At 41.4% G+C, this 24,935-nt stretch overlaps 1 protein-coding gene across 3 annotated transcripts in view; it reads left to right on the top strand.

Moving 5' to 3' along the window:
- The window catches only part of TPR (translocated promoter region, nuclear basket protein), a 33,206-nt gene that overhangs the window by 907 nt on the left and 7,364 nt on the right, over positions 1–24,935 (top strand). For all 3 annotated transcript variants that reach the window (XM_063407770.1, XM_063407769.1, XM_063407768.1), the window contains exons 2-41: positions 1,182–1,286; positions 1,700–1,773; positions 2,683–2,779; positions 3,006–3,109; positions 3,748–3,912; positions 4,118–4,210; positions 4,331–4,411; positions 5,364–5,451; positions 5,936–6,076; positions 6,865–6,956; positions 7,528–7,725; positions 8,192–8,299; positions 8,817–9,043; positions 10,025–10,188; positions 10,269–10,408; positions 10,499–10,647; positions 10,893–11,055; positions 11,314–11,448; positions 12,215–12,355; positions 12,511–12,679; positions 13,160–13,326; positions 13,546–13,698; positions 14,206–14,322; positions 14,948–15,151; positions 15,245–15,429; positions 15,605–15,752; positions 16,107–16,244; positions 16,862–16,993; positions 17,249–17,379; positions 17,738–17,948; positions 18,099–18,245; positions 18,622–18,820; positions 19,456–19,661; positions 20,107–20,168; positions 21,067–21,275; positions 21,577–21,849; positions 22,646–22,794; positions 23,590–23,673; positions 23,980–24,180; positions 24,518–24,649. In XM_063407770.1, the coding sequence (XP_063263840.1) occupies positions 1,182–1,286; positions 1,700–1,773; positions 2,683–2,779; positions 3,006–3,109; positions 3,748–3,912; positions 4,118–4,210; positions 4,331–4,411; positions 5,364–5,451; positions 5,936–6,076; positions 6,865–6,956; positions 7,528–7,725; positions 8,192–8,299; positions 8,817–9,043; positions 10,025–10,188; positions 10,269–10,408; positions 10,499–10,647; positions 10,893–11,055; positions 11,314–11,448; positions 12,215–12,355; positions 12,511–12,679; positions 13,160–13,326; positions 13,546–13,698; positions 14,206–14,322; positions 14,948–15,151; positions 15,245–15,429; positions 15,605–15,752; positions 16,107–16,244; positions 16,862–16,993; positions 17,249–17,379; positions 17,738–17,948; positions 18,099–18,245; positions 18,622–18,820; positions 19,456–19,661; positions 20,107–20,168; positions 21,067–21,275; positions 21,577–21,849; positions 22,646–22,794; positions 23,590–23,673; positions 23,980–24,180; positions 24,518–24,649 (5,882 nt within the window). The remainder of the gene's footprint in view (positions 1–1,181; positions 1,287–1,699; positions 1,774–2,682; positions 2,780–3,005; positions 3,110–3,747; positions 3,913–4,117; positions 4,211–4,330; positions 4,412–5,363; positions 5,452–5,935; positions 6,077–6,864; positions 6,957–7,527; positions 7,726–8,191; positions 8,300–8,816; positions 9,044–10,024; positions 10,189–10,268; positions 10,409–10,498; positions 10,648–10,892; positions 11,056–11,313; positions 11,449–12,214; positions 12,356–12,510; positions 12,680–13,159; positions 13,327–13,545; positions 13,699–14,205; positions 14,323–14,947; positions 15,152–15,244; positions 15,430–15,604; positions 15,753–16,106; positions 16,245–16,861; positions 16,994–17,248; positions 17,380–17,737; positions 17,949–18,098; positions 18,246–18,621; positions 18,821–19,455; positions 19,662–20,106; positions 20,169–21,066; positions 21,276–21,576; positions 21,850–22,645; positions 22,795–23,589; positions 23,674–23,979; positions 24,181–24,517; positions 24,650–24,935) is intronic.

Raw genomic sequence — 24,935 nt, 5'->3', positions numbered from 1 at the left:
TCAGTCTGCTTTGGTTCTCGTTGTGCAGGAGAAACACAGCTCTGTTCACACAGCTCTCAAACAGCCTTAGGTTTATACTGTACTGTTAAATTCCATTCCGTAAAATCACCCTGGTGGAATCAATATTTATATATTGATTTGGAGATGAGTTGGTCACAGAACAGTAATACCAGCAGAGAGCAGGAGACAAGACTGTGAGGTTGTGAATGTGAGTTAATTTGTAGAAGATGTGACACACTTCTGCTATACACTTTACTTCTACCTTTCAGCTTTTCAGTCTCTTTCATGGTAGAAATCTCAGTAAATACATTACTGAAGTATGGTGTAAATTAAGGTAACCCACAGATTTTAGCAAGTTACTCTCTTTCAGGTCCATTCTTATGTGTGGCAGGAGGGGCAGCATGACTTGAATTTGTAATGTATGAGAACCAGATAAACAAACATCTCTCAGTGCTTCCTTAGAGGCCCATCCTGTCCACGAGTGGGATTAGTTCTGCTTTTACTGAGTATTTTACACTGAAGCTTCATGACACAGTTACTGTTTCAGATTACAAAAATTCACATCTAATTCTTCTTTTTCACTGCTGAGGGAATAGAGCACAGGAAATAATTTTAAGAAATCTTCATTAAAAGTTTCCCCAGATCAAATCCCTTGATACCTGGGGCTGTGTGGATTTTATTGTATATGTATAGATATACCCCAGAAGCAAAGGAAGTTCTAAGCTGATGAAACCACACTGCATAATTGGGCTGATACAATGTCTCTGGTTACATCAGAATTGTTAAAGAACTACTCAGATTAATTAAGCTCTTATTTGATGGGTCTTCTCACAGAATCATGGAATGATTTGGGTTGGATGGGACCTTAAAGCTCATCTCAATACAACCCTTGCCATCAGCAGGGACTCCTTCCACTAGACCAGGCTGAAACATACCACAGATTCTGGAAACATACCATTTGTCATGCCACCAAAGTGTTTTAAACCACATTCAGTCAGTGTGGCAATGCAGATTTTTGCCTTCAAAAATGTTTTTGGTTTGTTTTGTTTGTTTTTTCCTTCTTTCAAATTCTATTACAGTCTTGGTATTTTTATATATTTTCTTTAGAATGACCCTTGGTAAAGGTGAGAAGGAAAAGAATGTTTATTATGTGAAACTGAGATGACACTGTTTTTTTGCAGAGCAACAGTACTTTGAAGTGGAAAAGCGACTGGCACAGAGTCAGGAAAGACTTGTAAACGAGACCCAGGAATGTCAAACTCTGCGGGAGGAGCTTAAAAAGCTTCGTAAGTGTAACTGTGTAACAACCTTAGGTGCTGGGCAGGATATTCACCCTCCAGTCCAGCCTTGTGGGAACTGCTTCGGGTTTCACACAGGAGCTGAAGAGCTCTCATCAGCTGCAGATGTTTTGGTGGTGTGTTCAAGTCAGCCTTTTTTAATAGAATCTTTTGTTCTCATGGAAAAAAAGCCCCTTGCTGGGTACTAACAGTACAGTGGGCTATGTATTGATCCTCACAAAATGCTTCTGCTCTGGGGATTGCCTCAGTCTGTCTCAGTACCCCTGGTCCATCCAGGGTTAGGTCTGGCACTCTTCTCTCTGTTTTGTTACAAACGTTTGTCAGGGAAATTCTGACTCTGTTGCATTTGGAGAGTGAGTCCTGTTCCAGGGAAGATCCCTCACTGCTGTTCCTTCCCCCAGACGAGCAGCTGAAGGTGCTCAATGAGAAGAACAAGGAGCTGGAGGCTGCGCAGGACCGGAACGCGGCCGTGCAGGTACTGCTGGGCTGGGCTGGGCTGGGAACTGAAATCCTGTGGCTGCCCTGGCCCTTTGCAGCTCAGAATGCCTTCAGTTCCCAGTGGAGTGTGTCAGGATCAGCACCAGTGTGAGCTCATGGAGATGTTTGCATGCCCATGGGGCGTGTGTGCAGGAAAATTGCAGGAACTTTTAAAGTAAAAGGTGGTGTTTTAGCAAACTGAGTGACAGCTGAGCAGGGGCTCTTGTTTCACTTTGGATGGGCTGTTCCCTGTTGTGAAGTGACTTTAAACCAAACCCCCAAACTCAGACAAAGGTATAAACAAGAGTTCTGTTTTCCTCCATCCTTTCCCCTCCATCCTTTGCCACACTCTGGCAGAGTTTTTCTTGTGTTACGCCCAAAAGTCACTGGGTTGCAGGATGAGTCACTTGAGCTGACTGATCTGGCAGAACAGTAATTTTAAAGCAGGAAGCTAAAAGAAATTTATTAGATTGATTTTCCACAATGAGAAGATAGATCTAATTGTTTCCCCAGAGGAGCTTACCTGGGCCTGAGGTGCTTTGTAATGATACTTTGAGGGCAGAGACAGTGTAGCCTGTAAATGATCCAAGATTACTGACTTCATTTTGATTTTTATATTGATGCATGTGTTCATTGCTTGTTTATTCTGTTATCTCTTTTATTTAACCAGATAAAGCTGCCTCAGTAAATTCTTGCCTATCACAGCTGTCTTTCTAAGAATATTAAATTAAAATGCACTTTTGAACAGCTCCATTGTGATTTTCTGCCCACTCTAAGCTTCTTATGCCGGTGTTCAGTTGGCTGGGGTAACTCAGTGAGGTTTAGCTGTGTGATTCTAAGTAGTGGCTATAAACTGTTCCAGAGAGCTGATCTCATTTCTTTATTGCCCTTCTGCAATATTTTTCAGAGCCAGTTAAGTCGAGAGAAGGAAGAGCTGGAAGCTGAGAAGAGAGACTTGGTTCGAACAACTGAAAGGCGATCTCAGGAAGTTGAACATTTAAATGGTACAGCTGGGAACACAGTCAATAGATACCAGGAAATAATCCAGTATTTGCAGAAAAAACAGCAGTTTGGTGCATGTTTTTCTCGATTTAAAAATGTGCCCTATACAGTATCTCAGTGCCCAACATACAATTACATACAAAGTATCTTGCCTGTTGTCATTCTTTGCAATTTAGTAATTAAACTGTTACACAACAGCTTTTTCTAACACTCATTTCCCTCCTCCAGAGGATGTTAAACGCTTAAATGAAAAGCTCACAGAGGCAAGCACAGAAAAGGCAAAACTTCAGCTGAAGTTGGATGAGCTTCAAACATCAGATGTTTCCATGAAGGTGAGTAGGGCTTTATGAGCACAGTGTGTGTTTTCTGCATTGTTTGTGTGTGATGTAATCACCATTTTGTTATGATTCTGTGGAAAGTAGGTCAAGTGAGCACCTGCTATTTATAGCAAATTCTTTTATTCTAAAGTTGGCAGCTGTGGCTAGAAGTGAGCTCTGTATTCCTAGAAGATGGGGGTATCAGGCTGGGCCAGCATGTCCAGCCCTCCTTGCTGGCAGTGGTGCAGTGGTGGCTGCTCCTTCCTGCTAGGAAGGACTGCAGGTCCATGAAGGGAGGTAGAAAGGAAGAAATAATTAGATATGAACCTGTGCCATTACTCTGTGAGCAGAATAGACTCCATAAAGAGAGGAGGAAAGGACAAAAACCTCAATATCATAATTAATTTCCTCTAAAAGGCTACTACTCTAGGTGTTGTTCCCAGCTAATGTAAACTTGGAGGAAACTAACTCAAATGGCAGGAATTTCTCATTGCTTGATAATTGTAACTTACTACCAGTGTAATAAGGAGCATTGCCTGTATTTACCAAATTACAGTACATTTTTGCTACTGGTCCTCTAATCAAAGTAGTTTAATTGGCTGCTTTATTTTCTGTGGAACCACTACAATCACACTGTGCAATTCTCTTTTCAGTACCGGGAGAAGAGGCTGGAGCAGGAAAAAGAGCTGCTGCAGAACCAGAACACATGGCTGAATGCTGAGCTGAAAGCCAAAACAGATGAACTGCTCCATACTGCCAGGGAGAAAGGCAATGAGATCCTGGAGCTCAAATGCAGTCTGGAGAACAAAAAGGAGGAGGTAATGTAATTACTGAGTTGTTTCTTAGAAATTTTACCACCTGATTAACTGTATGACTGTATTTAAGTGACCCTTTATGCTCTTTCAGCAACTTCTGGGTTTGCTTTTATTTTCCAGTTTAAAACAATGAGACAAGTATTTTCCAAAATAACCTGGACTAGGAACTAAAAATTTTATATAATGTTCTTATATCTTCTCTGAATAGGTTTCCAGAATGGAGGAACAGGTGAACAGCTTGAAACAGTCAAATGAAAACCTCCAGAAGCATGTGGAAGAACTTTTGAATAAACTAAAGGAGGTGAGACAGCTTGAAATACATTAAAGAGCATTACAGTTGCTTCTACAAATCAAACTATAAAATGAATGAAATAGAAATAGTGGAATGCTGCCCTACCCTGTCTCCTCTTTCATTTGCCAGGCAAAAGAGCAGCAGGCAAGCATGGAAGAGAGATTCCACAATGAACTGAATGCCCACATAAAGTTATCCAATTTGTATAAGGTGAGTTTGTTAATTCCATTGTAGCTGTAGTAGGGGCTGAATCTTGTGTAATGCAGGCCAATTTGGGGGGTTTTTTCCACACAAAATTTGGATATGGAAAAGCTGACTTCCATTGCAGGACTTTGTGAAACGTGCAAAACATTGTTTTCTTTGCTGCTGTCTTAGTCAGCATTTAGATTCTTACATCGTTTGGATTATCTTGGATAATAAATAAAACTGGCGTCAAAATAGTAATTTTATGCCAACTATTTTCAGGCTTCATGTTGTAAAAATGTGGTTATGTCTTAGGATCTACTGGAAGGTAAAAGTTTATGTGGAAAGTATTACTGTGGAAGAGATTTTATTGAGTTAGAAGTTCACTTTGAACACTGCAGGTGTTGGTGACTCGATTAGGACCCAGCTGAATGTCCTGTACTCTGAAAAGACACACCATCTAAACAAGCAATATTTATAATGTACAGCTGCTTGCTCTTTGGTTTGCACATTTTAGTGCACAGGTTACCACAGAGCTCTGCTTTGTTCACTTGCACAGATACCCAATTAAACATTGTACAGCTCTGCACTAGGGAGAGCTCAAGCTGGAAACAAAGAAACATAAACTATTATATAATACGGGTCCCTAAAAATACCATATTTTTCACACTATTTGACATAGAGTATTGAAAATTCCCAGTTTTCTTTAGTCAGAAGAAGGAAAGAGCCAGCAGCAGCTGTAAACAGCTAAAGGCCATACATTGGAATGGGAATTGTCACATCAAATCAGTATCTGATGCTTCTTACTCTCAGTTTGCATCAAAGTGAGACAATCCACATGAGAAGGATTGCTCAGTTAGGTGAATCTTTCAACATTTTACACAGAAAACTGTTCATAATTTGTGGTCAGTTTAAGCTTTCTTTTAACCACGGAGCTGCTGTTGCTGTGTACTAAGGTGATCTAAAATGCTTTCTTCAGAGTGCTGCTGATGACTCAGAGGCAAAGAGCAATGAGCTGACAGGAGCAGTGGAAGAGCTGCACAAGCTCCTGAAAGAAGCAGGTGAAGGTAAGCTGGCAAAGGGAGGAGAGCAGTCCTTGGAGTACCTTGATGCTCTGAAAAATGGGGGTTTCGTGTTCCTGAAAGGAATTTCATAGAGCTTTTGGGGTGGTGGAAATATCAGTCCCTTTGTAAGAAAAACAGTACCTGACTAGTTGAATTTACTGATGGTTGGGGAACTATTTCCAAATACACCTGGAATTTTACTATGGATTTTGATGAAAGGGTCTAATTTTGCAAGATATGTCTTCACTTCAGCTTTTTAGTTTAGGTTCCTTTTCACTGCTAAGGACAGTTCATATTTTTGCCCTTTTCTAAGCAAAAGGTAATAGGCAGTGGTTCATGCTTTTCTTACACTGCTGAGTTTTCTTATCAGCAGGAACTTGTGCAGATCATGTAAAGTAAAATTTAGTGTATGCAAGTAAATTTTGATACTTTTTCAAATAAAAATTAATCACAGCACAAAATCTGCTTGTCTTTAATTTAAATTTAGCTAATAAAGCAGCCCAGGAGCATTTGGCTGAGGTGGAGGAGTCAAAAGCTGCCATGGAAAAGGAGCTGAGAGAGAAGATCAACAAGCTGGAGAAGGAGCTAGAGAATGCCAATGATTTACTGTCAGCTACAAAGCGCAAAGGTGGGATAAGCTGGCACCTGAAATACAGAAACTCTTGGGCTTTTATGGTCTTTGAGGATATTGTGCTGAATTTCTGTAAGAACCAGCTGCATTAATCTGATGTTGTCTTTGGTGATTTCTAATAACTCATCTTAGAAGCTTTTTCATATAGATATATATATATATTTACATATGTATATAAATATGCTCCCCTCAGCAGAAAGTGCATTTCTGTCATGTGTTTTTTTGAAGTTCTCTTGTTAATCTTTTATCTTTTCAAAGAAAGTGGAGAGGAAATTTTTCTCCAAGGCTGAATCAGCATGCTTTTAGTGGTTTTCTGGAGAGGGAAGTGGAAATGATAAACTAGTCTTATTTTCCTCTTTATAAAAAAGGCAGCAGTAAATAAACCTCTGTACTTAAATTTTTGTTTACCATTAAATCTTGCTCAGTATTCACTGTTTTAGATCTGTCTTTTTTGTTGTTTGCTACATATCCATAGTTTCCAAGGGATGGAGAGCAGGAAGGAACAGAGGCATGGAGTACATTTGCTCTATTCCTGTGCTAATTTAATGAAAATAAACCAGTGCTCTGCTATTCTAAGCCTCTGACAGTGTGATAAAAAGCCTGAGGTTAAGCCTTGTTCCAGCTATTTCAACTGCTCATGTTCTGAAATTATTTAAATTTTAGGAGTCCTAGTAGCAACAGCTTTTCAGCAATTCAGATAAAGCCAGTCAGGTATGAGATTCAAGAGTGTTTCTGGTGGGGATTACTGCAGCTTTTGGATGGTAACTGTGGGGTTGTGTCTGCAGGAGCCATCCTGTCCGAGGAGGAGCTGGCAGCCATGTCTCCCACTGCTGCAGCAGTGGCCAAAGTGGTCAAGCCTGGCATGAAGTTAACTGAGGTGAGTGAGCACAACCTGGGTTTTGTTACTATAAATTGACTTTCTGTAAGCATTTTTCACAGGAGCAGCCTTTTTTTGCTTACTTACGTAATTTTTTCATCTGTACTGCTGTGCTTCTGGCCTTACAAAAAATATTTACAAAAAATTAACATAATGATAGGTCATACAGATTCTAGGAGGTTTTACACTAGGAGGTTTATGCAATTTGTGTTGTCATTGTTAGTTACTGATTGTTTTGTCCAGCCATTAAATTCCTTCATGCTGTGTTACTGGCTTTGATATTTGTTGTCTTAAATTTGCTTAAAACTTTTGCCTTTTATGTAGAATTATTTTATTGCAGATGCAGTTGCACTATAAAGTTTGCCATTTTAAAATTATTATGTGTAACTTCTTTGCTGTGATGTGAGTCCTAGAACCTTATTTTAAAAGTCCAGCTCGTTTTTCTGAATTAACTAGTTCAGTTGTATAAAACTGCAATGCCTTAAGGTATGAATTGTATCATTACCAGTGGTTCTTTTTAAAGATGTCTGTACAGACGTATCAAAAACAAACCAAAACCTTTTTGTTGCAGCTGTACAATGCCTATGTAGAAACTCAGGACCAGTTGCATATGGAGAAGCTGGAGAATAAGAGAATCAATAAGTATTTGGATGAAATAGTGCAGGAAGTGGAAGCCAAAGCCCCAATCTTAAAACGTCAGCGTGAAGAGTTTGAGCGTTCCCAAAAAGCTGTTGCCAGTCTGTCTGCAAAGCTTGAACAAGCTATGAAGGTCAGTGTAAAATAAAAGAGCATGTATAATTTTGGAAAACAAATTAATTTTCAAATCTTTAAACCTAATTGCTGTTCTAAGTGTATGAAATGGAACTTTCAGTCAACTTTTGTTATGGGGAAGAGTCATGTTGGTCTATCTGGCTTGCAATTTCTGAAACTGTACAAAGTATTTTACAGAACCAATGTGTTTTGTAGTTTTTTATAGTGGTGATTACAATCTCTGACTTTCTGAGAGAGTAGGCTCGCTGTAAACAAAGTTTAATGTTTATTTGGCATAAAACTGGAGTTGAGTGCTCCATTCCCACTGGTTTTAAAGCATACACCAATACATGACAAAAGAACGTGGCTTTTGCTTCTGGAACACCTGGAGTTTACCCTTGGGAGTGTAACTTTAAGGAGCAGTTTGGTGGAAAGGAATGTGTCCAGCTGAGGTGTGATGTGTGTTCCTGTTGGTGTTCTTGCAGGAGATCCATCGCCTGCAGGACAGTGCTGACCAAGCCAACAAACACGCCTCCTTCTTTGAGAGGGAGAGCCAGAGGCTGGAAGTGCGAGTGAAGGATCTCTCCCAGCAGGTAGAGGAAACATTGCTGTGGTTGAATGTGCTCTTTGCAGTTGGTGTATTCGTGTGCTGCTGCATTTCAGGTGTTTACTTGGAAGTTGCATTCAGCCACAGTCATGGAGGCTTTGGCTATCCTGAGTACCTTGGTGACATTAAAGCTTCTCCTCAGGATAGCTTGGTACTTCTGCTTTCAAAACTGGAATAAGTTTAGCTGGGTAGAAATGGTGCTGCTTTAGGATAATATTGTTAAGCATCTGACATGTAAAACTCATCTATATAATTTCTTTGTTAGGTTGGACTGTCCTGTGATCTGTTCACAGAACTGAACAGTTTATGTACTTCTGATTGTTTCCTTTTGTCAAGCTATTTTTTCTGTTGTATAATTATCTTACAAGGATTTATTGATTATAGTTGTTTGCACGTTGTAGGGCAAACCCCTTCATTTCCAAGTCCTTTATTCCTAATATGTTGTTTTTCAGGGCAAACTTTAGAGTCTGTGCAGGCCTTACACGAGGAGTGTTCTCTTTCAGATCTGTGTGCTGTTGATGGAACTGGAAGAAGCCAGAGGCAACCACGTGATCCGTGATGAAGCTGTGAGCTCTGCTGACATCAGCAGCTCCTCTGAAGTGATCACTCAACACCTGGTCTCCTACAGAAACATCCAAGAGCTTCAGCAGCAGAATCAGCGTCTGCTGGTGGCTCTTCGGGAGCTGGGGGAGGCAAAAGAAAAAGAGGAGCAAGAAACAACATCATCTAAGTAGGTCACCTCTTCCTTTTCATTAACTTTGAACTATGTAGTAACAGGGATTCATTCCAGCATTTTTCAGTTTTTTGCTTCTGACTGTTATTAATTGTGTGCAGCAGCTATGTAACTCATAAAAGCAAGTTCTTATTAAGCTACAGGACCTTCAAAGCCTGAAGTAAAAGGAATTGTCAGTCTTCTAGTGACTGATTTCACACAACAGAGCTGTTTTTCAAAAAGATAAGCTTTTATTCCTGTTAGCTGAAGAAAAAACTGCAAGTCACTTCTGTAAAGGCCACGGGTGTGAATTCTGTGTGAAAGGTTCTTAGCCTGACTCTGCTCACGCTGCTGACATTTTTGAAGTTATTTACATGAATAGAATGATGCTGTTCAGGAATGAGGCCTGCTCTCTTTTTCATCTGCAAAGGGCAGCCCAAAAGGCCTGTCTCCTAGAACTTGGCAGGATTCTGTCATAGGCTCACAGAATCGTTAGGTTTGGGAAAGATGTCCAGGTTAGAGTCCAAGCTATGCCCCAGATGTCCCCAGCCCAGAGCACTGAGTGCCATGTCCAGGCCTTCCTTGGGCACCTGCAGGGATGGGAACTCCACCACCTCCTTGGGCAACCCCTGCCAATGCTTAACAACCCTGTCTGTGAAAAAATTCTTCCTGGTGTCCAACTGGAACCTCCCCTGGCCCAGCCTGAGGCCGTTCCCTCTCCTCCTGTCCCTGGTCCCTGGGAGCAGAGCCTGACCACTCTGGCTGTCCCCTCCTGTCAGGAGCTGTGCAGAGCCACAAGGATCCCCCTGAGCCTCCTTTTCTCCAGGCTGAGCCCCTTTCCCAGCTCTCTCAGCCTCTCCTGGGTCTCCAGACCCTTCCCCAGCTCCCTTCCCTTCCCTGGACATGCTCCAACCCATGCAGACCATGTCACCATCCTTGTAGAAGGAAGGGGCTCAGAACACCTGGACGTGCTGTTGAAGGCAGCTGCTGTTGTTTCAGGATCTCTGAGCTCCAGAGCCAGCTGGATGAGGCTGTCAGTGAGCTGCAGCAGCTGCGGGAGTCACGGCAGCACCAGCTGCAGCTCGTGGAGTCCATCATCCGCCAGCGCGACATGTTCCGCATCCTGCTCACCCAGACCACGGGGGCCATCATCCCTCTGCAAGGTACCCAGGCTGCAGGGGCTGAGGGAGCTGCTGTGGCAGGCAGAAGTGTTGCTTTAAATCCCCCTTTTACCTTTCTGTAGCTTCAGGTATGTTACCAGAGGAGATCTGTCTTACATCTACTCCAAAGCGCCCGAATTTACCTCAGTCCATGGCAACTCCTGCTCCAGTGTCCATGAGTGAGTCTGTGGAGACTGTGGAGGCCAAGGCTGCTCTCAAGCAGGTACATTTTTCAGCAGACACTGCACAAAGCTGTCCCTATTTCTTTTTACTTGCTTTAGATAAGCACTTTTATGTGTGTTCTTTGCTGCAGTTGCAGGAAGTTTTTGAGAACTATAAAAAAGAAAAGGCAGAGAACGACAAGCTTCTGAATGAACAGAATGAGAAGCTTCAGGAGCAGGTCACAGACCTGAGGTCACAAAATGCCAAGATATCCACACAGCTGGAATTTGCCTCCAAACGGTAATTCAGCTACAAAATATCATTGCCTTACCTGTTCTCTGGCTGCTTGATACTGTTTGCTCACTTAAACATTGATACTGTCTATTCTGTGTAAGAACACAAAGGAAATAGTGCAGGTGCTGTAGTTGAGTGAGGCACATATGTGCAAATTGAAGCATAAAACCACGAAACACAGAGCTGTGTGCATGCCCTGCTGAGCTGGACAGTGCAGTGTGGCAGCCTTGCTTTGCTGTGTTCCCTGCAAGGTACGAGATGCTGCAGGATAACGTGGAAGGCTATCGTCGGGAAATCACCTCCCTGCACGAGAGGACACAGAAGCTCACAGCCACCACTCAGAAGCAGGAGCAGATCATTAACACCATGACTCAGGACCTGAGGGGAGCTAATGAGAAACTGGCAGTGGCAGAGGTCAGTAACAGGGTGTGGCACTGTGGGATAGTCCAGGGTAGTACGAGAGTTTTCCTTGTGATTATTCTGAAATGTCCTAAGTGAAGAGTAGAAATGCAAGAACATTCCAAAGTGTTTCAATTTGCAGGAAAAGCAGAATGTCAAGTAGTTCTGTTCTTACTATTTTTGCCTTAATTCACATGGATTTTAAAATAATACTAAATTTAGCGGATGGATTTGGGATTGACAACAAAGTTTTTATTATTTGCTGTCTTAAAGGTAAGAGCAGAAAACTTGAAAAAAGAGAAGGATATCCTGAAGATGTCAGACGTGCGCCTGACTCAGCAACGTGACTCTCTGCTGGTTGAGCAAAGAGGACAGAACTTGCTACTCACCAATCTGAGAACAATTCAGGTTTGTAGTGCTATTCTTATGCCCAGGTTGGGTCTGTCTGTCAGGCTTTTCAATAAATACCAATGAAAATCAAATAAATGACTCACAGAATTGGGTCTCGACGTGGATTTTTATGTGGTTACAAATCAACACAATATAAAACACTTCAGCAACTTATTTCAGTAAGTTTGGAATTCCTGTCCTACATTATGATACTCTGTTACTTACCTGGGGAAAGTCCTGAGAATTCTGAGTTGATAAGAAAGATTTTCACAATCAAATAGAAACAAAACACATGAACCAAATTGAAAGAAAAAAAATTGAATTAATAATTTTTATGATAGCAAAATTTAACAGTGCCTACCATGGTAGTTGATTTTCCGGTTAAGTTATATTTACTTTTATACATTTATATAATTTGTTATAATGTATATTAACACTTAGAATGTATTTAGGGATGCACATTTTATTGTGTGACTGAATTCTATTTCTCTTCCTGTAAATCTTTTGGAGTTTTTTTTAGTCCATGGCATTAGACTGCATGGATAATAGATTTTCTTCTAATAATATTTATTGTATTAGCATTATTAATAAAACCTTTCAAAGCTAAGTCAAACAATTTAAACACTACTTTTCATCATTTTGCAGAAAATTGTATATAATTATAAATAAATTATTTAATTATTCTTGGGGTGGGAGAAGTGTTGTGACAACTTTGTATGAAGTGCTGCAGTAATTTGGAAGAAAATTACTGAGGTAAACAACGTGCATTCTGCTCTTTTCTCAGGGAATACTCGAGAGGTCTGAGACAGAAACAAAGCAGAGACTCAATAATCAGATAGAAAAGCTGGAGCGTGAGATATCTCAGCTGAAGAAGAAGCTGGAAAGTGAGGTGGAACAAAGACATTCCCTTAGCAAGAATCAAGAGGTGAGTGTAAATATGCTGCACTTGTTTGGAGGAAAATGAAGCCCCAGGTGCTTCTGCCAGAGTGCAGCGTGTTCTTCTCCATGCCTGACATATAGAAACACACTTGGCCTCTGTGAATAACTGCAAACTGAATAATTGCAAACCTGTGCTGGCAGGTTCACATCCTGGACCTGAAGAGGCAGCTGGAGACAGAGACCAGCCGTCACATGAACACAAAGGAGCTCCTGAAGAACGCCCAGAAGGAGAATGCCATGCTGAAACAGCAGCTGAACAACACTGAGGCCCAGCTCACATCCCAGTCCTCACAAAGGCCTCCAGGGAAAGGTACAATCACCCTCTACTGTTAATTTCTCTCTATGCTAAGCATTGCTATCTGCAGAATGGTAAAATTCACAGTCCATAATAATTAGAACTGGGACAATAGTACACTAAAGAATAAAGCACTTTGTAATCACATATTCAGACAGATAATAACCAACATGATTTATTAATGTAAAATTCACATCCAAGCAGCCTTTGACAAAGATGAAAAATAATGCAAAACTTCTTAAAGGATTCCTTTTATTTTTATTTGAAGGATCTTAAATATATTAGTTTTAGTTTTACGTAGTTTACATAGTCTTAAATAGTCAACAATATTTATTGTAAACCTTGTTTTGGTGAGGGCCTACAGTTTTATTTAGGGAAGCTTTGTGAAAGTAATTGTTTTTATCATGTTATCATAAAATTACTTCAATTTTCAAGAGAAGAGTGGGTTTAAAACAAAATTAAACTTCAGTTAATGAATGTGTTCTAATATTGCAGGCCAGCCTAGTACGAATGAAGATGTGGATGATCTTGTAAGTCGGCTGAGACAAGCTGAGGAACAAGTCAATGACCTGAAAGAGAGGCTCAAGACTAGTTCCAGTAATGTGGAGCAGTACAGGGCCATGGTTCTTAGTCTGGAGGAATCCCTCAATAAGGAAAAACAAGTAAGTAGTTAATCACTTATTTTTATTTATTTTAATTGCTTTTTTTAGAATAAAAATTCATTGCTGTTTGTGATTTTCCACATTTTCAGTGGTGTTGTTCTAAATTAGATGCTGAGAATACCTATTCTGGCTTTAAATTGTTAATGAAATTCCAGTTTTGTATCAGAATAATGTATTTAATTTGATTAAAAATGGATCTCATGATGGATTTTAATGAAGGTGACAGAGGAAGTTCGTACAACCGTTGAAGCTCGTCTGAAGGAGTCTTCAGAATATCAGGCACATCTGGAAAAGAAGTTGATGGAGTCAGAAAAAGAAAAACAAGAACTGCAGGAGGAGAAGCGTAAAGCTGTGGAGAACATGGAGCAACAGGTATGCTGTGACCCCCCTGGGAGTCCCCAGGAATGGGCTTCACAAAGCTTCCTCTGCCTCACTGGGGTCTCAGGGTACAGCAGTGCCCTCAGCCAGGTCTGTTAGAGGATACACAGAGCACTGAATTGGTGAGAGGTTTCCACACATGAGCAGTACACTGACAGTGGCACTTGAGTGGAGTGATTGTGTGTTTAAAGCTGTCACTCTCTGCCTGAAGTTTGAGCAGGAAAACATAAGTAAGAGCCTTTGTGAGAGGTTCCAGAAGGAAACAGAATGACTGTAACTAGAAATACTGCAGGCCCAAATCTGAAAGTAAAGCATTGTATTTTTACTGGGAGCAAGCTCTGTATATTAATAAGTCAAAATTTGTCTCTTTTAATACTGATTTTAATCTATAAGTAATAAAATAATCACCATTATGAATGACTGTGTTCAGTACTCTGCAAATACTTTGCCACTTAGTCCTGGGTTTGTTCTTTGTTTTTTGTTGTTCCTCTGTCACTGCAGCTTTCAGAACTGAAGAAGAGTCTGTCAGCTGTGCAGTCAGAAGTTCAGGAAGCTCTTCAGAGAGCCAGCACAGCTCTGAATAATGAACAACAGGCCAGGAGGGACTGCCAGGAACAAGTATGTTTGTGGTGTTCAGCCGGGGTCAGCAAAATTCCTGTTAGCTTTCAGTTGAACTCAAAACTAAACTTGTTTCTCAGGGACTGCTGGAGGCAGGAAAGAGTGCTGGGAGAGCTCATTCTCTATTATGGGAGCAGCTGCTTATTGAGTGCAGTAGATTTCTGTTTCTAAGGTCTGTTTCATTATGTAAAAAGATTCGTTTGGGAATGTAATTAACTGCTTTTAATGAATTGCTGCCTCCATGCCCTAAGGAGGGAACTGAAAATGCTCCCAACAAAGACAATGGGGAAAGTGTTATTCCAAAAGATAATTGTTGTCATGTATGACTGTGGGGCAGTGTGATATTTATCAGCAGCTGGTAAAATTGTCTTGTTACCAGCTGATTTTTAAAGGGAATTTACTTTTCTGCAGATGAGAATTCCAACACTGGTGTCACAGATGTTGAAAAACTTTTGGCTATTTAATCCAACCCCAAATGAAGTAGATGGGCATTTCCATGTTTCCTGTGCTTGGGAATAGCAGAGGTTTTGGGTAGTGGTTTTCTTTTTGCTTTGTGGCCACTTGATTTTGTTTCTTTGTACACAAAATAAGGGTAGCAGAGTTTATCTATTCTGTTTTTGTGCAGGCAATGATGGCTTCTGAGGCTCAGAACAAATACGAGCGGGAATTGATGCTGCATGCTGCTGACGTGGAGGCACTGCAGGCTATCAAAGAGCAGGCCGCCAAGAACACTGCGCTGAGGCAGCAGCTGGAGGAGGCTGCTCAGAAAGCAGAGGCTGAGCTCTTGGAATCCAAAGCCTCCTGGGAAGAGAGAGAGAGGATGATCAAGGTGTGATGATGGGCTTTGCTGTTTTAGTGGGTTTTTTTCAGTTAACAGAAATTGAACCACAGAAATCACAGTCAGTGAATGTTTTTGTTGTAGGATGAAGCTTCAAAACTTGCATCCCGCTGTGAGGACCTGGAAAAACAAAATCGGTTATTGCACGAGCAGCTGGAGAGCATGAGCAATAAGATGGTGACTTCCATGAAAGATGCCATCCCAACTGCAGCAAATATTTCTCTTAATGAGGAAGGCAAATCCCAGGAACAAATCTTGGAAATTCTTAGGTACCCTTAGCTCTGGGTTCCTTCTCCTGGGGGTTATAAATTAGATTTGAACTTCTGTTCTGTATTACTTTATACTTGAAGGAAAATGTTAAAAATTCAAGTGCATTTTTGCTGGTGGGAGGTGAGATGAGAAACATTTCCCTGGTGTGATGTGGTGCTGAACTCCTCCCTGCAGGTTCATCCGGCGGGAGAAGGAGATAGCGGAGACGAGGTTCGAGGTGGCGCAGGTGGAGAGCCTGCGGTACCGCCAGAGAGTGGAGCACCTGGAGAGGGAGCTCCAGGAGCTGCAGGACAGCCTCAGTGCTGAGAGGGAGAAGGTGCAGGTATGGCTGGGGGTTAATGCTTGTGATTTCAGTGAGTACAGGGCTGTTCTGGGGTTGCCTGTGCCCAAAAATTAGTTTTTGAAAGAATTTGGGTGGTTTTTTTAACTGGGATTGCTTATACTCCATTTGGTTATCTTGTTCCGAGTCTTGTGCGAGAGTGTGGCAATTCCAAAATCTCATAATTAGGGAAAATAAAGATCATTTATCTTTTTTTTTCTCCTATCTCCTCTTCCCATTGTCTTGAATGTACATGAATGCCACAATAGCTTTCCAAGGTGGTGTTATACCAGACACAGGTGGAATATATGTGCATGTGCAAGCAAAACAAATGACCTGAGTTGACTCTTTCCACAGGTAACAGCAAAAACTATTGCACAGCATGAAGAATTAATGAAGAAAACTGAGACCATGAACATACTAATAGAAACCAACAAGATGTTAAGGGAGGAGAAGGAGAGGCTGGAGCAAGAGCTACAGCAGATACAAGCAAAGGTTAGTACTGAGCTTCACATAAACCTTTCAGATATTCAGTGTATGAGTTAAATGTTGGGATACACCAGTGCTAATTACAGTAAATACATGATTTACATTGTAATTATTCCTTAAAGTCATACACTAATGAGGAAACTTTCCATTTCGAATTTTAAAAGACATTGGTCCATCTACAGCATTAGAAAGCTTGAAGTTCAGTTCCATTTAGATGTACATGAAAGTCAGTGTTTATTCTTGGCTACAGGTGTACCAGGAACAAGGATATTATCAGCAGTTAAATTCAAAATGGCACAAGAATACATATAAACAGACCACAGCTTTATTAAGAGTTTAAAAGGGAGATAGTGCTGATTTTAACGGAGTCCAGTGCATTGGATTTTAACATTAATAATTTCTCCTGTACCAAAGTACAGAGTGAGCATCTAAGATTGGGAAGCCGCACCAATGGTTTTTTTCTCTGTAGGATCACCCTTTGCTGTTGTTCATGTCCTTTTCCTCCAGCTGACTACTGGAAGGTAGAGAGTTAGGAAAGAAGTTCTATCATGATTTTTTTCCTGAGGAATGATTCTTCCAGTCCCCTGAGATACAGAGTGTAACCCCCTACTGTGCTTTCTCAGGTACGCAAGCTCGAGGCAGACATCCTGCCCCTGCAAGAGTCCAATGCTGAGCTCAGTGAGAAGAGTGGGATGCTGCAGGCTGAGAAAAAGCTCTTGGAAGAGGATGTTAAACGCTGGAAAGCCCGGACTCAGGTGGGGAAACACTTCCTTTCAAAGAACATAAGGTGGAAAAAAGGCCCACCAGTCAAACAATTTTAAAAAGTGGCACATTTCCTTAGGAATAAAAAACTAAGAAATATGTTTGAATTATAAAGCATGGTTCACACAGCTTCAAAGTTGGCTATTTCATATCAAAATGCAAAAGCAGTGGCTCTAATTCAAAGAGATTTTTTGGCTATAACTGTGTAATTATTTTGCCAAAATGCCCCTTTTCCTCTCCCCTTTCAGCACTTACTGAGCCAGCAGAAGGACACTGATCTTGAGGAGTATCGAAAGCTGCTCTCTGAGAGGGAGGCAAATGCCAAGCGTGTCCAACAGATGAGTGAAGAGACAGGCAGGCTGAAAGCAGAAGTTGCCAGGTGTGGTATTGGTCAATTTGTAAAAGGTTTTGTGCAAGCAAAATATTCTGATTGTAGCTGTATCTGGAAGTGTAATTTCTTAAGTGTCTCCATGTAACTGTGAAACTTCTGGTATTCTTTCTGTGGTTTGATAACAAGGAGGTAAAGTGAAGTGAGAGTTGTTTTGCAAGCTGTCTATTAGCTGAAATTATTTCAAAGTAATATATTGTAGAATAATTTCTATTCTGTACTGCAAAATCCTAGAAAACATAATCCACTACAGATAATGCCTGTGATGTTATATAAATGAGGAATATTGAAATGTGTATATGTTTTCAAGCATCTCATTTGCATCTCCCTCTGACCTCTTGTGATTTAGAACTAATGCATCCTTGACTACAAGCCAGAATCTTGTTCAGAGCCTGAAGGATGAAGTAACCAAAATAAGAACAGAAAAGGACACTTTGCAGAAAGAACTGGATGCTAAAGTGGCTGACATACAGGAAAAAGTGAAAACTATAACACAGGTCAAGAAAATCGGTCGCAGGTACAAGACTCAGTATGAGGAGCTGAAAGCACAGCATGATAAGGTAGATAGAACTGAAATGGAGCATTCCTTAGAGCTCCTGGGTTTGCCCACACCTTTTAACCAATCACTTGGCACACAAAAGCATCTTGTGAAAGTAATGACATTGTGATCAGATAATCCCTTCAGCCTTGTACCCCTTGATGCCTTTCAGATGGTTGCTGAAGCGTCAACTCTGCCTTTGACAGAACCACAAGAAGACCAAGTTTCTGCCCAGGAAGTACAAGAGCTAAAAGACACTCTCAGTCAAGCTGAAGTGAAGACAAAGAATCTGGAGACTCAGGTTGAAAGCTTACAAAAGGTAAGAACAGTGAGTAATTTTGGAGTACTGTTCTCCACTGCAGTCCTAAGTGTGTAACAGTGAAGAATGGGAGGGTGTTTTAATGTGTGTCACAGAAATATGGGAAGTGACCAATTGTGCCTCTACTTTCTTGGGAAAGAGGGATCTTAAGCTTGCTGTAAATCCAGTGCGTGTCACATTATTTCCTACAGCAAGTGGGAAAGAAAATGCTGCTCTGCAGCTCTTGCATTCAGAAAGAACCAAACTCCTGCTGTTGATAGGAAGCCTTTTAACCTTAATCCAGTGGCCAGCTAATACCAGCTCCTTGGAACTTGGGCCCTATATTTGCCAAAGTAGTTGGTGGTGGCCAACATTTGCAATCTTTCTCTCTCCCTAGACAATAACAGAGAAGGAAACTGAAGTTAGAAATCTCCAGGAGCAGATAATGCAGCTACAGGCAGAACTGGCCCGTTTCCATCAAGATTTACAAGAGAAGACTACGCAGGAAGAACAGCTCAGGCAACAGATCACTGAGAAGGAAGAGAAAACAAGGAAGACCTTGCTTGCAGCCAAGCAGAAAATTGCACAGTTAGCTGGTAGTGTAATTTTTTTTTCTGTCCTTGAAGATTTTTGAATATTTCTATGGGAAAAACCTTTAGACAGGATGCTTGAAAAATATGGCCTGCTTCGTATTTTACTGAAAAGTGTTTTCTAGACTAAATGCTACAGGGATTGTTGTAAAGTTTAAAATTTAATTCCTCCAGGGGATAAATGCATGAATAACTTCACACTGGACATAGAAAAAGGTTTGCTTAATTTTAGCCAGTCAACATGATAAAACCCCCATTTTTCATCCTTCTGTTGATTAGAACAGATTTGCCCTACTAACAGCTAGTTCTTCCCTTCCCTAAATGTACAGGTGCAAAACCACATTGTCTCCTCTGCTTTTAAATGTCACTGGCAGGAATGATGGTGTAAGAGCTTGCCAAAAACATCTTGCTCTTTTGGGACTACTTCAAGTTTTTATTTATCTGTATTTATTACATGTTTTTCTATCTTTAATTTCTTTTTATTTAATTGCAGTTAAAAAGAAAAATGGTCATAGTGCTTCCCAGATTTCCTTTTATAGCTTAACATTTTTAGGATTTCAGAATACCTCAGCGACCTGGTAAAACACCCAGGTGTTCAGTGCACAGATTCAGCAAGGCTGGACCCTTTCCTGTCCCACCAGGTACAAAGGAGCAGCTCACAAAGGAAAACGAGGAGTGGAAGCAGAAGAGCAGCTCCCTGGAGGAGCAGAAGACAGAGCTGGAGGTGCGGATGAGCGCGCTCAAGTCCCAGTACGAGGGGCGGATCTGCCGCCTGGAGAGGGAGCTGCGGGAGCAGCAGGAGCGGCACCACGAGCAGCGGGATGAGCCCCCGGAGTCCACAAACAAGGTACAGAATGTACTCAATCCTGCCAGGCAGCCCTGCTCTTGGAAATACACAGGCTGGCCTCAGTAAGGGTTCAGAACTTAAATTTCCTGCCCTAATCAGAATTCCCAGTGCCAACAAGCAGGCAGTTCTGCCATTCACTGCGAATCAGCCAAGGAGCTGTTCACGCTCTGCCCTCTATTTTTGTATTTTACTCATGCATTCAGTATAATGGGTTCATGTCTCAAAGCTTCAGAAAATGCCTGAGCAGTTACCAAATGTTTTCCAGCCTTGGTATGGTTGGTATGATTTGGTTTGGGCAATTTGCCATAATTACAGAGTCTGCCCAGGTAAATACCCAACAAGCATTTCTCTCACAAATTTGTTAGCATAATGCTGAAGTGTATTCCATGTTGCCTGCTCTGTTTCATGTGTGCATGACATGATATTTCTGGTTTTTACCTAATAGGTCCCAGAACAGCAGAGGCAAATCTCACTCAAGTCTACTCCAGCTTCAGGTGAAAGAGGAATGTGAGTTCAAGGGCTTTGCAGAGTTTCTGTGGTTGATACTTCTTGGGTTTATCATTATGTAGTTGCTCTTCTTTTTAGTAAACCACTGGATTTTCATAATTTTTCTTAAACAGCTGCAAAGATACTGACAGACATAATATGTTCCTCCTGTTTTCTCAGCTTTGTCTAATCAGTAGGGCTTTTAAGCTGCAAGCTGCCATATTAACCACCAGGAACATGGTGTCTGTGAAACATGGAAGATTTTTTTAAATGTTTTCAGACTTCAAGGTTTTGAAGTTGCATAATTTTGATTGTTAACTTTAACCCTTTTGGTTTTGGGAAGGCTCTTCCTTGTACAAGAATGAGAAATGGACTGAACAGATAATTCAGAGGACAGATAAAATAGTCTTTGCCTAAGCTCTGAAATGGGAAATATTGCTGTACTACTGAGCTGGGATAACAAACTCCCTCTCAGCTGTTATGAAAGTACCCTTTAGACAGCAAGACTCTCAAAAATCTCTCCTAAAATTTGGCTGCCCCTTGTTTCAGCCAAAAGATGACATTGCTCTGTATTGAGTGAATCAGTTTTGATGTAAGATGTGTTACTGTAATAGAGTCCCAGCACAGTCAACACTATGAACATTTGGATCTGTTAGAGATTCCCACTTGATTACCTTGGAAGAAACCTGTCCAGTTCACCAAGCTGGACAAAATGGTGTTGATGGCATAGTGTGTCTATCTTCTTTCAACTATAAAAAGTTTGGAAGACAATTCCTTATGCTGTTGTCAGGCTTTTAAATTTAAAAACTTTAAAAAATAATGTTTCTGGCTATGAGAATATATTTTTTTTAATTCTTTTTAATGTTATTTTTAAAATCTGCTTTCTGTACTGTGATGAAACCAATCTCCTGTTTTTCAGTGCCAGCACTTCAGATCCCCCAACAGCAAACATTAAACCAACTCCTGTTGTGTCAACTCCCAGTAAAGTGACTGCTGCTGCAATAGCTGGGAATAAATCTACTCCAAGAGCCAGCATCCGCCCAATGGTGACTCCTGCCACAGTCACCAATCCCACCACCACCCCCACAGCCACAGTTATGCCAACAACACAGGTGGAGACTCAGGAAGGTGAGCCTTTTAGTGTACTGTAAGGATCCTCAGTACTCAGAAGTGCTATTTTTGTCTTGCAATGTTGGTGGCAGTCAGTTTGGAAGGGCCTCATGCAGTGTCACTGTCCCTGCATCTCTTGGAGTGTTGCCCTTCCATGACCGCTCTACTTGCAGCAAAGTTCATGGTTCCTCAGCCAGAGGTGTGCATGACATTAATTCATCTGCAAAACACTGAATGTGCTTGTTCAGGGTATCCTGAGAGGGAGAATGATCTGTGCTGGATGATGGAAACCCTGACTGTGCTGCTGTTTGCCTTCCAGCCATGCAGTCAGAAGGACCCGTGGAGCACGTCCCGGTGTTTGGGAGCGCCAGCGGCTCCGTGCGCTCCACCAGCCCCAACGTGCAGACATCCCTGCCCCAGCCCATCCTGACTGTGCAGCAGCAGACACAGGCCACTGCCTTTGTGCAGCCCACGCAGCAAAGCCACGCTCAGATCGAGCCTGCAGCTCAGGAGCCGGCCCCTGCCATCGTGGAGGTGGTGCAGAGCTCCCAGATAGAGAGGCCCTCCACCTCCACCGCCGTGTTTGGCACAGGTTGGTGTCATTGTGTAGGCCTGCCTTGCTCAATATTTCCTTGTAAGTAGCTCCAGTTGGACCCTTGGCCAACCAGGCCTCACTTCAGTTCAGGCCTTATTCCCCTCTGTTAATTTATTGTACATTTTAAAAACTTCTGAAGTTAGGCTTCCTTTTTGAGCTGTCAGAAATGGTGCCTCTGAAATGCTGTTGTCACTGCATTCCTTAAAGTAGAAAGGAAATAAAATTTTGTGTTTGTCTTTTTCAGAGCAGTTTTGGAGTTCAATACATTAAACCTTGCTGGCTCTGTTTCCTTGGCACTATGAGCAAGGTTAACTTTAGGAGCCATGAGTAAGCTACTTAAGCTTGAATTTAAAATACAGGAAGTACTCTAAAGCTAATCACTGTAATACACTGGTGCACATCTGGTTGTCCTACACAGTGTAAATAGAACATTTGTTCCCCCAAAAAAACATTTCTGCAAACTGTTGGGGTTCTCTTTTTCCACCTGATACTCTTTTAAAAATTTTAGGTGTAGTTGTCCAAAGCAGAGATGTTGGAAGAAATATTTGGGTTGTACCCTGAGGCTTATACTTAGGGTCATTGAAGTTGGGAATAAAGGCCTGAGAGCTTAAGACTTGTAGCTAAAGAGGCTGATGTTTTCCTGGCCTAGGAAAATTGCGCAGCTCAGTGCAATTCTGATTGATTGTTGTCATTCAGTACAGAAATGGAGGTAATCTTCAGAGGAAGATAGCAAAGCGTTTGATTTCTGGTTTGTACATGTGTTGTTCTGAAAATAACTGAGAGGTCTTTGAAGTTTCAGCCACCCCCAGTTCCTCACTGTCAAAACGCTCCCGAGAGGAAGAGGAGGACAACACTGTGGAGAACTCAGACCAGATCTCTGAGGAAACAGTGGATGCACCTACTTCAAAGAAACTGAGAATCATGCAGAGAGTTGGGCCTGAGGTCTGCACAAACATAAAGTGTTACTACCTAATCTGTCCCTTTTTAGGATTTGAATGGGAAGAAAAAATGTGTTATTTCAGAGCAAATTGGTGATTCTTAATTGACTTCCTAATCTGTTTGGGGGGAAACAATTGTATTTGGGTATCTAAAAAGGCAAAGTTTAAACTAGTTAGAACGAATGATGTAAGTCTTAACCTGTAGGATGGAAGAGAGAGGGCTGTATCCTGGGATTGGGGAGGGAGAAGTTCAAACTTCCTTCAGTGTGGTTCAGAAGATCTTTACAGTAATTCTGGACAAAAATACAGGATATTTAGGAGATGGGAAGCAAAGATGAGTTGCTGGAAACTCCTAAAGAAGATGCATATGAACGTTGGTGTGAGGGATTTGGGATGTGCTGTGAAAAAGGGATGAAATTGAGACACAACCTCACAGTGTTAAGGAAGCCAAAGATGTTTTATTAACTCTGGGTCAGAGGGATGTTCGTTAGAGAAAAAAGGCAGGATTGCATAAGAACATTATCAATTAAGGATCTGGGAGGCTGGAGGTAGAATGGTTGATGATTTGGTTTTGGTCCTGAAATGACTGAGGTATGTTGAGGTCCAGTGGGCAGGGGAAGTTGTATTTCTCCAGGGCAGGAAAGTAAGATTTTTGATAAAAGCATTGCTAAGGAAGCAGGAGAAAATGTTGCCCATAATCTTTGTGGGAAAAGATAATTTTTATTAAAGAAGTAAAAAAAAAAAAAACTCAAACATGTTAATGATATGTTTTAAATGAGGAAAATGTTTGTTCTTCCAGGAGGAAGTGACAGCAGAAGAGAGCACTGATGGAGAGGTGGAGGCACAAACATACAATCAAGATTCACAAGATTCCATTGGAGAAGTAAGCACATTTGAAGAGCAAAAATCTTCTGCAAAAATAGCAATCTACCCCCTAAACTCTCAGTATATTTAGAAGTGAAATCTCAAATGGAATTCTGCAGGTTTCCCATGGAAACATTTTAAAATGTTCTAAAGTTTGGACTTGAACTGTTCAGTCACTGGCAGTCACCTGTCACATTCTCTTTTGTTCTCTGCTCTGGTCAGTTTTTAAGGAGCAGCAGTAACTGTCCTCCAAGCATCAGTTTGGTTCTCTTGCTGTTGCAGTGGTGCAGTGAATTTTGTTTGTTCTGGTGATTGTCTTTGGCAGGGTGTGACCCAGGGGGAGTACGCAGCCATGGAGGACAGCGAGGAGACTTCCCAGTCTATCCCAATAGATCTTGGATCCCTGCAGTCAGACCAGCAAAACACTTCCTCATCTCAGGATGGCCAGTCCAAGAGAGATGATGTGATTGTAATTGACAGTGATGATGAAGATGATGATGATGAAGAAAATGAAGGGGAGCAGGAAGTATGTATATCAAGGAATTCCTTTATGATTTTGTCTTTCATCAAATGTAAAACTCACTAGGCAGGACAAATTTAATCAAAATACTTTTGACTGAGTAAGTGGTCTGTATCTATGTTGCCTGAACTTGTGTTTTAAAGCTACCTGCTAATTCACCTTGTGTTTTTCTTTTACCTTCCTTTATGTGAACCCTCAGGCTTTTCCATCTTCTTTCCTGCCCGTGTCCTGTTGAAGAGGGTGAGAGGGAGTGTCTGGGTGGCTGTTGATCTGTGCACCACATCCAGCCTGTTCCACTCCCCTTTCTGCATTTCCCTAAGACTCTTTTATTGTCTCATCACAGGATTATGATGATGAGGAAGAGGAGGATGAGGATGATGATGAAGACACAGGAATGGGAGATGAGGGTGATGACAGCAATGAAGGAACTGGTAGTGCTGATGGCAATGATGGGTATGAAGCAGATGATGCTGAGGTGAGATTTGTACCTTTCTTTAATAGCCTATTAAATGTCTTGCAACAAATCAGTGCTGTAATGCACAGATGTGAATGCTTGGAAGAGAAAATCTTGGTATGAATTCATCCCCAAAAGTTGAGACTGATACTGGGTGATGGTAATTTCTTACAACTGGTGTTTTCACAAGAAAAATCAGCTTGGAATGTTTAAGAGGGCTGAATGAAAATACAATGTACAGGAGCCAGCAGCAAATGCTGTAGTTGCAAAGCTGGTGAGGCTTTTGAGGAGCTGGATATTTCACTGT

The sequence above is a fragment of the Prinia subflava genome, chromosome 10, assembly GCF_021018805.1.
Source record: "Prinia subflava isolate CZ2003 ecotype Zambia chromosome 10, Cam_Psub_1.2, whole genome shotgun sequence".
NCBI lineage: Eukaryota > Metazoa > Chordata > Aves > Passeriformes > Cisticolidae > Prinia > Prinia subflava.
The sequence above is the reverse complement of the archived record's forward strand: the minus strand, read 5'-3'. Positions and strand labels throughout refer to the sequence as shown.